Consider the following 15,892-nt stretch of genomic DNA (forward strand, 5'->3'; position numbering starts at 1 on the left):
TGCTATATGTATATATATATATATATATATATATATATATATATATATATATGCTGTATACTTGCAAAACAGATTATACTATGACATGAGTTAAAATCAGCTTCATCTCCACAATGTTAACATGTCTGTTTACATGTTGATATTGTGTACATTAAAGAGCCTGCAAGCCCTTGTTCTGCAGAACGTATTGTTTTAGTTCCGATACTTCTGTGTTATTAGCTAAATGCACTTTTCTCTACTTTTGGTCGGATTCAGTGGTGAGGTTGCGGAACTCAAACTCCCGCATGCCAAGTGTGCCGGAGAACTACGGTGGCCAAAGCGATAATGCAAAAGGGGCGTATCTAGAGCCAGTGTTTGGCCCGTCCACTCTGGGCTACTGTAGCAACATGGTGGGCTTTGAAGAGGACCCGCTCTGTATGTTGATTTAAATGGCTCATTCTACGGTAACAAAAGCAGATCCTTAAATGCTACACACTTTTCCTACACAAGTGACAAAGTATTTTTCACTATGTTATTTACACTTAAGACTTAAGAAAGCACCTGAATGCTTCAACCACCACTGACCACCAGTCTCAACTTTCCAAACACAGGGCGTAGCCCAGGCTGGATGTGCATGTGGTTGGGAAAACATGCGTTCCCTATGGACCTGCACATGGCCTGTGGGGATGCCCTCCGGCGAGAGCGGTTAATATTTTGCATTTAGAGGCAGAGATGCCCCCTGCTCTCACCGCTCAGAGGGGAAGGATGGATCCAATGGATGGGCAGCTCTTGGCAAATCTCCCAGATCTTGGAGCCAAAGAGGAAGGCCGGGTTAACGATGGGCTCCTCAGCAGGAACCCACACTTGGGAGTCTTCCACCTTCAAATCCATGGCCTCTGTCTCATCCACCTGTGAAAAAACACCATATATAAATACACACACATAAACACACACACACATATATATTTGTGTGTATATATGTCAGAGCCTGCAAAAAAGTCTGTGCCCCACACAAAGTACAGCCTTACATTTGCACTCTTCTCCCCTGAGCCTCGCAGCAGCTCTATCCTCATCATTTTTATCTATCACCTTTCTGTCCGCTGAGAGGGCGGCCGCTTCCTGACTCCTGACTCCCACACTGCCCCGACTCTCTCCTCTTTCTCCCTCACCCTCTTCTCAAGCCTGCGGCTTGCTCTTTCTATTATACATCATTGGAATTCACAGACAGTGATGATTTGACTTTTAAATGACTTTAGAAGTGGTCTTCATCACTCCGAGTGTGGTTGCAATATCGTTTAATGTGACAGACATAATAAAGCCGTGCATTCCCCCCCCCCCCACTCCTACCCCCACACACACCACAATGCTTCGCTTGGCACCCAGCACTATCAGTGGGCTTAATTTGTTGATACTGCAGTTCATGAGCTGTAAAGTAAACTATTATTGCTTAATGATAGGGACTACATGTCAGTGCTGTCTAATAGAGACATATGAAGGGGATTTGGTAATGCCCTCCCCTAACAGTGCAGATATTTATTTTCTTCATGTATATGTAAATACACACACACACACACACACACACACACCCTTCTCCCCATTCCCTTGTTAATTAGCAACCCAGAACAGAAAAACAGTTCACTTGACAAATGTTTCTACAAGGTGATTTTCTCCCAGTCTAAGGCTTAATTGCACATTAGTTAAGCTTGACGTAGAATCCTGGGGCTATAGCAGGAACAAGAATCATTTATATTGGGTCATGCCCCCTCCCTCACGTTCACCCGTCACTCTCGCTTGAATTACAGTTCCTCTTCATCGAGCGACACAGTCGTGACCGGCAGTGAGGGGGAAGAAAGAGAGAAAATCAAAGCACATCCTGTCACATCAAAGATTGTGTTTAACCCTTTTGACTAACTGGTCAGTATAAGGTGGATAGGTGGAGCAGAGTTGGGGTGAGGGTGCTCTGGCAATGAGCTGGTCCGCTCACTGTTTCTGTGGCGACAGCACTCTCTAATTAGACCTCTTAACCACTGAAGCCAAGTAAGTCCTCTCTGCAAAGTAAATGGAGGTCACGACACAGGGCTCACAACATGACTTTGACTTCACAGTTGAGAAACGACTCCAATAACTTGCAGGAGAGGGCCTGGGGGAAGTGGTAAAGGTCAGCATTTTAGCATGGGGCAGGGGTTTCTAAATGCCAGTTGACAAGCACACAGACAACATGATTACAGTCCTCTAGTTCACACACACTTTTCCGGGGCTTTTCCCTTTGCTATTGACAAATGATATATTATAAGGGCACAGGCAACTTTTTATCAAGTATCGGACCTTGGGAATGATGGTAATTTGTTTTGTGTGGTCTGCTCCTGGTGTTAGGATGCTTTCCGTCCACACTGCACAACTTAATTATACACCAGTTATTGCTGTAGTTAATGAATTTACCCTCTCCTGCCACTGTGTCCCGAGGGGGTAAACACTGTCTACATGACACATTGTTTAAAGTGGTGCTATGTTTGCCAGAGATCAACAAAAGATGTTCTCATGATACCCAGAAGCTTTCACGTATTACACATAAAACAAGGAGGGGGTTTAATTATGCAGAGTACCAGGTGGTGAATTTTTGTTGACACCCATATTAAAGCAACTTACAATGAAAGTGCTGGCATCCTACCAACCGGGGTCCCAGCAGACCCCAGAGCTATACCTTTTGTTCATATCTCACAGGTGCTTTATTATATCATTGCGCTTTTTCAAAACTTTGTTCATCAATTTGCTCCCAATGGCGTTATATCATTGTTTTCTCTTTCTGTTTTAATTTGTGCTTTTTAAATAATTTAACGATATCAATGTGTTGGGGTCCTGGGGGTCCCATTCAAAAGCACCCAATTGCACTTACACGTAATGATGCAGCAGACCCACATCTCCTCAAGTGCTCATGTGTATTTTTTGTCATTCTGTATATTTCATAAGATTTTGCAATGATGTTTTTTTTACGATGATTTATTCGTCCTGTCGGTAGTCCTCGTTTGTTAAATATGTTGGTAGGATGAGGGTTAAGGGCACTAAATGAGGGTTAAGGGCACTTCACAATTATTCATCTCAATGGACTTTAAAGTTGATTTGAATTGGGGGAAAAGTAAATCTGTGTTTTTATCAGTTAAACTTTAGTGAACTTTAAAATGCAAATGTGTGCCGTCGAAAAATAGAAAACTGTCTTGACAGTGCTGACCTTTGAGGGAACAGATCTAGGGGAAGTATAAATACAGGAAGCTGTTCGTTCATTAGCTGTGTGGCAAAGTTCCGTTGAATTCAACCCTTTTTGGAGGAAGTATAAACTGCAGATGATGAACAGATAATCTGCCACTGTCAATATAAACACTGAAGGCTGTATGTTCAGTATGGAGACCGCTTCAACGTACATATACATAACCATCCAGTATTCATTCACTGTTTATTTATACTGACCATTACTTTTATTTTCATCTTACAGAATACGTGTATATGTTTTTTTCCTCTATTATATTGTTGCAAAGTGGTGCTCCATATGCATATCTATTTGTATTTACACCTATTTTTCACTACTTGTTTGCACAACTGTCCTGCCTGTCCAGCTGTCCAGCTTCATTGTCCTTGTACCTAGCTCTTCATTCTATTTAGATTATGTGTAAATACATGATGAGAAATGCAAAAAATAATTCATATTCCTTATATGTGTAGGCATACTTTGCCAATGAAGCAGCTTTTGATTCTTGGATAGTTAAGAGACAGGAGTTGATTGTACACATACATATTTTGGATGAACTATGTGGCTTTATTTAGCTACCATGCTAGTGAGTTTGGAGATATGAATCAGAAGACGTCTAGAGAGTTATTGCTATCAAGTGCTAGCATATATCTGGTTGGCTACCAGGTTAGTGATTGGCTCAACAGCTTTCCCATTTACAAACGATCCCTGTGAGTCACTCCTTTGAAAACATACGTGGATGGATTTTGTTGTGCATTAGCTGGGCCTCCTCCGGGTGTGACCAGACTTATGAGTGAATGTGTCACCAACTGAAGGAACTGAAGCTTTTAGTTTTTGTTGTTGTGGCAGAACAGTCCCGCTGGCCTATGGATTGAGCTCATATCTTCATGCAGACACATTTGAGACAAAACAAACAGTACTGTGTGCTCACTGGACTTTGGTTGTATTCACATCCTCTGCTGTTTTTGCAGTTGTTGTCTGAGTGGGAGGTTTTGGGTTGCTGGGTGAGCTTTGGTCATCCATATTAAGTGGCTGTTTAATGGACCAAGCAGCATCAGTTGACAATGCTAAGGGGTGTGAGGGAGGTGGATGGCGATTTCTGTGTCAGACTGAGGGAACTGGAATGAAGCTCAGGGATTACTCCCTCAGACGTTTCATAGAGGAGGCAAATTGAAAAGGGAGGGACAAAATCCTGGCAAACAATTCACGTTTGTCACCTGGATTTCTCTCGCAGGGGTTGCATTTCCTTATCAGCCGCATGCAGTTTTGCCGCAATTTTATTGTCTTTCACCTCGACTCTAAGGCCTGCCACAGCTGCTCTGAGCCCGTATTTCCCAAAAGCCAGCCGCTGGGTTAAGCTAGGAACCATTAGTGCTTGGCTTTAATCCGTGAGCTTCATGCGTTTTCACAGGAACTTGATTTTCTCCAGGATCCCACCTTGGTGGATCCTCACAGAGGTCGGATCAGGGGCCGGTCTAATGTGATAACAGCATTGGTGGGTAGTGACGTGTTGTACTCAGTTACATGTATTGCAGTACTAGGGGCAGCTGTGGCTCAGTGGATGGAGCAGGTGGTCCCTTCACCTGAGAGTTGGTGATTCAATCTCGTGGGGGACTAGATTTAGCCAATCGGGACTAACACCATTGTCTTTTCTTTTAAAAACAATGCGATTTTTTTTTAGAACTTGATCTCCACTGAATCATAAACCAATGATTCGGTCCCTAACCTTTTTAATGTGCAACTTTCCCTGTTGTGGTTGCCTAGATTTGACCCGTATACCTGGTTATGGAGTAAATGTGAAAATGTGAACTTTTATCTTGACCTGTCTGCTTGTGAGTTGTGCTTTTGGGGTTCAAATGATGTTGTGTTTCTGGGCCGTTATTGTTTTCTTCTTTTTCAATTCACTTGTTACAACTGAATCAATATTACCAAAGTGCTTTTGTTGCCTAACCCTAATCCAACATGGGACTTGGGAAGCAAATCCTGATCGCCGTTACCAAACTACTGCACTTTGTACGCCCACCATCCACCTTGAGCACCTCCCTTTAAATAACATGCAGCACAGATACTCACACAAGCGTTGACTGTGAATAATTTCCAGGCAGTAATTATGTATTCCCAACACAATGTACCACATAAGTAGGATATAAATGTAATTTCTAGAAGAGGGGCTTGTGTGTTTGATTGCCTGGTTGTCACTCCTTAGCCTGGCTGTAAATTCAAGGCTCCTTGCTAACTGTACTTCATCGTGATCTCATAAGGAGAGGCTGTGTATGAATATTAATAGTGATTGAGTAGTGTGAACAAATTGCAAATTCAAAACTGCAACTTTTTATTTTATTTACATTGTGTAGAATAAACAATATTATACTCTGTCTGTTGTGGCCTGGGGGAGGACGACATACCAGAACACGCACACAACAACTTCTTTCAATCAATACTGATTGTCTTCTCCCCCCTCCCCATCCCACGCTGCTTTTCACTTCCCAGGGACCGGACCCCTGACGGGCTGGCTGTATGTTGGCGCCCGGGCGCCTGGCTGCTTGTCGGTCGTGTTGGCCTGTCTGCCCCTGGATGGGCTGCCCCATGGGACAGGCTTGGATTACCTGGATCCCTCCCCTCCCTCTCTACTTGTGTTATGTGCTAAAATGTATGTAAATGTGCTATGTTTTTTTTTTTTCCCGTCCACCACTGTCCCCTCGCTTAGTCTTTTCTCGGTTTTTGTCGTGTTTCTTCCTCATCTTATCTTGTAATCTTTGTAATTTCTGTACTTACTATTTTGTACGACAAAAATATTAAAACCAATCAATCAATCAATCAATGACAGTCAAAATGGCTGCCAGAACTACTCGTTTAAGCATGACTCACTTTCCTAACCTTAGATGTTTCATGTTGGAGCTGTAAATGAAGCCAATTAGGCTTCACGGGGCAAAGAAGAGGACAGAAATGGCAAAGACATATGATCCTGTCTGGGCAATTTGTATCTGTAAACGTGGATCAGACATTATGTAGATGAAAGGAAAAACAACACAGTGTTTAGTTTTTTGGGTGTAACAGCTTCTTAAAGATATACCTGAAACTTGCTTGCACTGACAATTGGCTTATTCTGTTTTAAAATGAAGCCATGAGTGAGGAGCATCAGCTTTTTGCCAGCTACTTTTTCCCCGCTACAATGTGAAATGCAAATGAGGGCTTGCAAGCAGTAGAGACATTTGAGAGATGGATTTCTTTCTTTGAACATACAGCCCACTCAGTGAATTGTACTGACACTGAAAAATTGGAAATTTTGATTGATTGAATTTCCTCCATTCCTTTTGCTGAACTTCATATACAACTATAAGAACCCAGAACCGCCCTCTGGATACGGCAAGTTGTGAATTTGACAAAGGTATTTTTTAAAATTGCATACCTCTCACTCAAGACCACTCTTACACCCTTCCTCCTTCAGGCTATTTGGGTAGAGCCTTAGGAGGAGATGATCAAAAATGTATATTGGCTCAAGATTGACAGCAAACACCATTTGATGTGAGCTACAAAGATGCTCTGGGTTTGTGGGCTGCTTTCTGACGGTTTCACAGGAACAACAGACCCCAGTTTACTCTTCAGTGAGAGGGCGGAGGAGATAGGATGAGACGGACAGACAGAGGATTTGTGTGGTTCTCATGGAGCTCTACTCTGGTTATCTTTCTCCAATATGCATGACAGCCTCGGTAGGACTACAGACAGACGGGGGAGGGCGTACCAGTAGCTCTGCATCCTCAGCCTCCACCTCTGCCACTGTGGGTAGTTGCCTGGTTTGGGTCCTGATGTAGCACCTCTGATGTTCGGCAAACCGGATCCCAGTGATTCCCTTTGAAAAAAGAAATGAAAGGACACTCAGTAATTCAGAAATGTATCATTCATCAGCTCTCTGTGATGTGGATAATCCCTAAGCACTGGGACGATCATTTTAAAATGCTCAGTTTTTTTTGCTGATAATCAAAGCTCTTAAAAAAGTCAAAGAAGCTAAAACCTGATGAGTGAGAAGGGGTGTGTTTTGGTCTTTTTTCTTTTCTTTTTTCTTTTAGCATGGTGTAAATTTAATGACGGCCTGACCCTTGCAACACCGCTCTAACTTTCAGGGCTGAATGGAAATATAAAGGCGGGAGGGTTCCTCCGTGGATGTATAATGCTTCAAAGCAGATCGTGCAGTTTATCGCACAGGAGAGCACAGCGACATCGGTGAGAATGAAATTTTCTACAGAGACTGACCCCATTGAATTAGGCAGTCATAGGTCCCTGTCACTCTCTTAATCTGCTCAGTCAAGTGGAGTCACTCTCCTCAGCTACAATGATGATCCTCCGCCATGTGGACTGTAGCTCTATTCAGTCTGACACAAAGAGCCTCAATCGGCAAGAAAGATCTGTTAATCCTCTCTCGCTGCTATTCGTTGTAAATTTAAGATATTCAGATGCAATAAGTCTGAATGAATCTCCGTATCTCAGATTGTATCCAATTTATTTTCTGCAGACTGGAGCTGCCCTTTCAGCAAACTGTATTAAAACAGTCTCTAGGATCTATATCTGCCGCGGCTGCTTTACAATTGTATGAACTGAAAATTGTATGAACTGTTTGGAAATGGAATTCAATCTAAATTTAATAACGGTAACACAGTAATTGTTATGACATCTCCTTTTGAGGCGGTTAACTTGACCATGTGGGGGCTTTTTCTACATTTTCTGTGTCGCTGTTACTCTAAGCGCCAGATACCCGACGGAAACGACAAGACATATTGTGATGCCTGTATGTAATTTTGTCCGTGCGGGGAAAAGGATGGGGCAATAATGGTCTCAAGCACAAAAGCATAATGTTTATGCCATGGCTTTATTGTGATGAGTCTCTGTTTAATTATCGTCTTCTGTATTGGCGAGTTGCATTGGAAGAGGAGAGGGCGATGTTGTGATGAGATACAACGATTACTGCGGACGGTCAATCAGAAAATGAAGACAGACACATTAACACAGAAATGAGAAATGGAGAAGCAATATCATTTAAACACACGATGATACAATCTGCACGATGCTCATCTATTCACGAGGATGGAGAGCATGTAACTGCATGCATCATTCAGCTCTTGTGAATAGGCAGGTATTGGATTATCGTTTATGTCTTGCTACAACATAATGCATTTAAGGGACTTTTATTACTCTTCAAATATCTTATTTATAATCAAAAGCTTTGTGCATTAAATTAGGGATCTTTGAGGCCAAGGACCCCCTCGATCATAACACCAACGCACTAACAACCATTTCTACTCTTTGAAACTAATCTAATTTGAAATCCTTTCAATTTGAATACTTCAGAACTGTTTTACAATCATGAACACATTTCAATCTGAATCATGTTAATACCACTTAGAGACTTCAACATAGAGGGTCATTGTATTCAAATTGCCTTTGGCCTAATCTTGACAGCATTCATAGTTTACATTTCCAGTAATTGATCTTAATAGCGTTCAGAAAATGAACAGTACCACGACTGGCATAGTCCTAATAAATCTAGACATTTTAGCTTACCAGACTAAAGCTGACTTTCAGTGCTTCATCTTAAAAAAAGGAATTTATGACTGCATGTCACAATCAAATCAAAACTCTATTGGCCTAAAGCCATCGTGGGTGGGAGTATTGTACACACTATGTTTATTTTATAGGTGCAGAAGGTCCCAATCTTTAGATATATGCTTTTTAATGTAACAGCACAATTTTATAATGATTGCATTCATGTTGTATTGCATATACCCTGACAGAGTGCCAATATTTATAAAGTGATAGACCAGAAATAAAATATAAAAAATACAGCAAATGTAAGGTTACACAATAATCAGCATGACTGTTCCTGTTTGTAACCTTACGTTTAGCTCCATACATCTTTTTCCAATCACTATGTTAGCAATAGCCCTTCTGCAATATCAGAACATCATGGTGGAGCGCCAAAATCTCAGCATGATGTTGGCTATCGTATCCTCAACAGTTCTCAGCCAACCCTCTATCACAAAAATTACGTTCCCCCAGACCTAAAATGCAATTTGCAGTTACGTTTGACTGAAACGTATTTCTCTCCAGATTACGTTTGTATTTGACGTATTATAATTACAAATACGTCTCTGATCAACGTATCTTTGCCGTTTGTCCTCTCTCTTTTCTACAATGCTGTTATGAATTGGAAAAAGCGTCCTCTAGTCTTATTTATTATTATGTTATATGTTGTTTCGCCTGCGTATTATGACAGCAATAAGCGTTGTAACGGCTCATATGAATTGGCGTGAAGACTTACTGCTGGTGACTCTCCTTTATTTTCTTTCTTTAGGTGACAATACATTCATTAAAACTCGTAAACTATCACCACCTTAACAGAGTTAGTCCCATACGGGTCCAATCAACTATTAAACTTGTTATAAAATGCGCATCTGTCCGTAATCTATACCATAAAGTTCGTATTTTAACCTAAAAAAAAGTGCGCTTCCTTTTAACCTTTCAAAATAAAAGTCAGATTTATCTGTTAAGCGGAAGTAGTATAAAACGTCTATATTTATTCAAACAATACAATATAAAAGGCATACATACATCAAAATCAATAAGGAACATGCTAAACAGTCAAACAACTCAAAACAATAAACCCTTCATGGGGTTATTTACAGGCGTGTTTACTTCTCATCAAACAAAAAGAGCAGGTACCCGGAAAAATCTGGGAAATAATTTGGGAATTGTTAATAAAACATGATTTACCCTTCAACTTCCACTGATATGCATGCAAACTAATACATCGTTTCACACACACACACACACACACACACACACTGACAGAAACACATAGACACTCACATACGTACACACACACACAGGCAGAGACACACACATACTCACACACAGACACACTCTCATACACACACTCTTACACACGCACACACACACACACACACACAGACACACACTCACACACACACACACAGAATGACAGACACACACAGACACACACTCAGACACACATACAGACACTCACATACATACACACAGAGGCAGAGACACACACTCACACACACACACACACATATACACATGCACACACACTCATACTCTGCAGACTGACCCTTGACCTCCCAATTGTCTCTCAGATATAACCCTACTGCTTTATATTAAATATATTATATCTACCTAAATATAAGACTTTGAGGTCGTGGGGGAAATACCCTCCAAAACCTTCACAAGAGAAAATTGTCACCATGCCAATAACCCTTGTACGATCCTTAAAACCAGTCTTTTAGTACATTTTTCATACTTTCAATCAACTTAAAGATCTGGATTCTTTTCAGATTCAAAGAGGGGCATCTGAATATGAATACCCTAACGTTTTGGACCGATAGCTCTGAGCTAAGGGCCCCCAAAACAGGTCCAAAGGGTCAAATTGGGTAAACACGTCAGAGCTTAGCTTTCTTTTACAGGTTGTAGCCACTCCCAAATGGGGTAGAATACAATTGAAATTGTTCATATAGTACAAACAGTTGAGGAGTTGTTAACCTTTGAAGGAAGGAATTTTGTTTTTTCCGGGGTTTTAAACCCTTCCCAAGCAGGGATGCTAAGTGCTATATGTTGCCAGCCTACATGGTTGGGCCCCATTTGGGAGTGGCTCCAACCTGCAAAAGAAAGATAAGTTCTGACATGTTTAGAAAAAAAAGAAGCTAAAATCAGCCCAAGCTCACAACAGGGTCTCAGATTCATTAAACCACACACCCTCTTCAAGTCCTGGATTTCAGACAGCCAATTAACTCTTGTGGGTGTTTCGGAGGAAATTTCACCCCATCACCTCATTGTAGGCCCTGTCCTGAGTGTCTGTGTTCAATTTGGGATTTCCAGGACTAATATTTAGAAGATTATGGCCATTTTTGCACTTGTCAAAAAATATGCAAATTTAAGAGAATAAGGCCCAATTTGACCCTTTGGACCTGTTTTGGGGGCCCTTAGCTCAGAGCTATTGGTCCAAAACTCTAGGATATTCATATTCAGATGCCCTTCTTTGAATCTGAAAATAATCCAGATCTTTAAATTGATTGAAAGTATGAAAAATTAACTAAAAGACTGGTTTTAAGGATCGTACAAGGGTTATTGGCATGGTGACAATTTTCTCTCGTGAAAGTTTTGGAGGGGATTCCCCCCACGACCTCAAAGTATTATATTTAGGTAAATATAATATATTTAATATAAAGCAGTAGGGTTATATCTGAGAGACAATTGGGAGGTCAAGGGTCAGTCTGCAGAGTATGCGTGTGTGTGCATGTGTATTTGTGTGTGTGTGTGTGTGTGCGTGATTCTGCCTGTGTTTGTATGTATGCGAGTGTCTGTATGTGTGTCTGTGTGTGTGTGTGCGTGTGTGTGTGTGTGTGTGTGTGTGTGTGTGTGTGCGTGAGAGTGTGTGTGTGTGTGTGAGTATGTGTGTGTCTCTGCCTGTGTGTGTGTGTACGTATGTGAGTGTCTATGTGTTTCTGTCAGTGTGTGTGTGTGTGTGTGTGTGAAACGATGTATTAGTTTGCATGCATATCAGTGGAAGTTAAAGGGTAAATCATGTTTTATTCACAATTCCCAAATTATTTCTCAGATTTTTCCAGGTACCTGCTCTTTTTGTTTGATGAGAAGTAAACACGCCTGTAAATAACCCCATGAAGGGTTTATTGTTTTGAGTTGTTTGACTGTTTAGCATTTACCTTATTGATTTTGATGTATGCCTTTTATATTGTATTGTTTGAATAAATATAGACGTTTTATACTACTTCCGCTTAACAGACAAATCTGACTTTTATTTTGAAAGGTTAAAAGGAAGCGCACTTTTTTTTTAGGTTAAAATGCGAACTTTATGGTATAGATTACGGACAGATGCGCATTTTATAACAAGTTTAATAGTTGATTTGACCCGTATGGGACTAACTCTGTTAAGGTGGTGATAGTTTACGAGTTTTAATTAATGTATTGTCACCTAAAGAAAGAAAATAAAGGAGAGTCACCAGCAGTAAGTCTTCACGCCAATTCATATGATCCGTTACAATGCTTATTGCTGTCATAATACACAGGCGAAACAACATATAACATAATGATAAATAAGACTAGAGGACGCTTTTTCCAATTCATAACAGCATTGTAGAAAAGAGAGACAACAAACGGCAAAGATACGTTGATCAGAGACGTATTTGTAATTATAATACGTCAAATACAAACGTAATCTGGAGAGAAATATGTTTCAGTCAAACGTAATTTGGAGAGAAATACGTTTCAGTCAAACGTAACTGCAAATTGCATTTTAGGTCTGGGGGAACGTAATTTTTGTGATACAGGGTTGTATTGTCTCAGCAGTCATGTTGATTTTTATAATTGTTACTGACAAGGAAGCACATTTATATTATGGCTAGTTCACCTTTTCCAATTAAATTAGCCAAAATATATAATTCTTAATTTGTCCGTGGGTGGTATAATTTACCACTCATGCAATTAGTCTGAGTTTGCTGTGCTGCTATACCAGCGCTGTGAAGGATAAAAAAGCTGAAAGACAAACGCTCAGTATTTGCCATAGCTCTGTGTCCTGGACCACCTAGTGACCTTTGCTTTACATACAGGATGGCACACACTGGGTCTTCTGGTTTCTTCCTACAGTCCAAAAACATGCAGTTTAGTTTATTTGCATCTCCTGTGAGGTACCTGGCTTCCCGCTCAATTGGAGCGGCAGCAACGGCCCTGAGATGCCTGTGATCCTCCTAAGAATAAGAAGGTATAGATAGTGGATGGATATTTGCACATATGAGGGCTTCAACATTAGAATGACCTGGTAACATAACAGAAACATCTATGAATATACAAACATTTAAATATATTTACAACAAACTTAGAGATTGTGTGACTCATGATTAGTCCAAGTGGACTCAAGGCTCTCGCCTTGAGAAATTGGCTTGATGACATCATGTGGACTTGTTGAACATTTTACATTCTGTACAAGTTGAAAATGAGTTGGCCAGAACAAATTTCCATGTGAAAAATAGAGTGAATTCCTTCAAGAAAATACATGAAGGCGTCATGGTCATGTGCTTGAGTCTAAAATAGGCAACTACACAATAAGGGTACCCTTAATGGACAAACACATGATGATGATGATGATGATGATGATGATGATGATAAAGTTTACAGAGGACATCATCCAAAGAAAAAAACAATGTGTCATTACGACTAAACCAAACTTCAACCAAAATGTCTTCTTGATGTATAAATGTATACACTCATTTGTGATGTAACACAAAAGCAGTCTAAAGCCAATTTTCCTAAATGTGCATTTAACCATTATGATTAAAAAAAAATGTAAAATCTCCATGTTAGTATTGGTCTGAAATGATAGCGAGGGGATTTTGCCTGTGGTCCAGGGACCTGGTGGTATAATCCCCTCATTTCCCATTCCTCACACAGCCCTTAGGTTTGATTGAGATTGTTTTAGAGGTGGCTTTGGTCTGTGTAACAACATGCAGCAGCCCCTTTTTTATATAAAAAAATCTATTCTAACATCCGGACACAAGCTACCTCTTAGTACAAGCTATCGTTTTTCCGTAGGTTTCTTTTACTTTAAAACAAATCACTGAGGTTTGAATTACTCTGCTCACGTTCTTGTTTCTTAGCCTTCCACGGTGGAGCACTGAATCAAACAAATGTCCTCGGGGCCTGTGCTCCACTAACAGGAAGTGGGACAAGCAACAGGCACATGTGTTTATGCGCCTGTGGGAGTGGGGAGTGTGGTGTAAGAGGGACACATGCTGGTGCTTGGTGAGGAAGGGCGAGAGAGAGAGCGAAAGAGAGAAAGAGAGAAAGAGAGAGAGAGAGAGAGAGAGAGAGAGAATTGAAGATTGATTGCAGAGGTTAAAGTTTTCTAGCACTCTGCTGGGTTTCCATCATAAAGACCCATTTTAGATTCACAGAGAGCACAAATAATAACTCCATGTAGGTTTTTGTTTGGGATGAGTAGCATCCTGTAACATCTCACAGTAAATAATGCTGTGAGAATCGGCTTGCACTCAAACATATATATTCACATAGACTCCAGTCACTGATATTTCTGATCCCTGGGTACACCTCACTGAGAATAATTTCCATTATCTCGCTTCTCAAAACATTTGTAACACCTGTTTTCACTGAGTGACAAAAGAGGAGAAATATGTTTGACCTTTGAACTTACATTCTTGAAGTCGTGCACTTCAAGTACCTCCTCGCTGCCGTTTCCAATTCTGAAAATCTCAATGCGCTGTACTGGGTCAATCTCCATCATGCCGTCTCTCTCCACTCCATCCAACACAGCTTTGTAATGGTGGTCATACACCTGTAAGGACACAAACCGTACTGTGACTGTGGTGTACCAATGGTTATTTCATTGTTTTGTCTCAAAGAATGGGAAACACCTTTAACCCCCACTCCCCCCAAATTTGAGGGCTGTGGTGTTTAGGGGAAAGCAGGAAGATAATGACAAAAATAATAGAATAATGTTTACCATCAAATTAAACATCACAACATAAGCTACGATAATCAGTAAGCCATTTCAAAATGCTCCAAACCCAACTCATACAATAGTACAAGACGTATTTCAAGTATCACATAGTTAAAAAAATCTTTGACACCAAACCCACACGGAGAGCCAAGCAAAAGAACCCAGCAACAAAAACCGCTTCATCACTTTACACTCAGCAAATTCTGCTTACCTTTTGAAGTTTAGAAGAAGAAAAAGCACTTTTTTGGGTTCTGCTTTACTTTGTTGAAGTCAAACTTTGCAGAGATACTCTTCAAATATTTTGATAGGATGCTGAGGAAGTTTAAACCTTTCAGCTGCACCATTCCAAAGAGATAATCAAAATAATAAGTGCTTTTTAACAGCCAAACCTGTAACTTTTTAAATGTGTGCCATCTTTATTTAATCCCAACCAGTAACATAATAGGCTGATATCTACACATCTGGAGTATTCTCACAAGTGTTAACTTGTATTCTAACGCAAAAGTTAATCAAATAGCCCTTGTGGTAGAGGAGATACACCCTTTTTTAATTGTGTATGTTTTTTCCGAGCAGAAGCCTAAACAGAAGCTGGGGTTAAAAAGATTTTAAAAGAAGGCCAAATTCTTAACTTATGGAAACAAAAACAACTGGAGCAATATGTCACTTGTTTCTGATTAAAATAAGTCAAACTAAAGCTGCTGGCATGAACACTCGCCAAACTAAATTACGAAATACCAATTCAGTCTGATTAACATGCTAACATCACATAGGATATGGCAAGTATAACATTATTTAAAATACTAATCTCCCAAAATAAATGTTCTTAATAGATTTAAGTGGCCAGTACACATATTGATATACTGTCCCTTTATACAGTTTTATGGACATGTAAGCTTGTAATTATCTGTTGGTTTGTCACTACAAGGGACCCCTTAAGTGTAGAATTAGTCATCTCAAACATTGATTACAACAGCTTTAAAGTATCAAAGGGAGGATATTTTTTTAATATTCCCCACAAAACATCACAGCAGCTACACTACTGACTACATATCCTAAAAATGGTCTCAAACACAACATCTAACTGACATCTAAACTGCTGTATTTATAAACTAACATCAGGGATAATGATC

At 40.3% G+C, this 15,892-nt stretch overlaps 1 protein-coding gene across 1 annotated transcript in view; it reads right to left on the reverse strand.

Moving 5' to 3' along the window:
* tnmd (tenomodulin) overlaps window positions 1-15,892 on the reverse strand; it is a 58,888-nt gene that overhangs the window by 7,122 nt on the left and 35,874 nt on the right. The window contains exons 3-5 of the mRNA XM_056440228.1: window positions 14,457-14,597; window positions 6,963-7,070; window positions 729-888 (exon numbers count right to left, since the gene is read on the reverse strand). Coding sequence (XP_056296203.1) covers window positions 729-888; window positions 6,963-7,070; window positions 14,457-14,597 — 409 coding nt within the window. The remainder of the gene's footprint in view (window positions 1-728; window positions 889-6,962; window positions 7,071-14,456; window positions 14,598-15,892) is intronic.

The sequence above is a fragment of the Pseudoliparis swirei genome, chromosome 19 (genome assembly GCF_029220125.1).
Source record: "Pseudoliparis swirei isolate HS2019 ecotype Mariana Trench chromosome 19, NWPU_hadal_v1, whole genome shotgun sequence".
Lineage (NCBI taxonomy): Eukaryota > Metazoa > Chordata > Actinopteri > Perciformes > Liparidae > Pseudoliparis > Pseudoliparis swirei.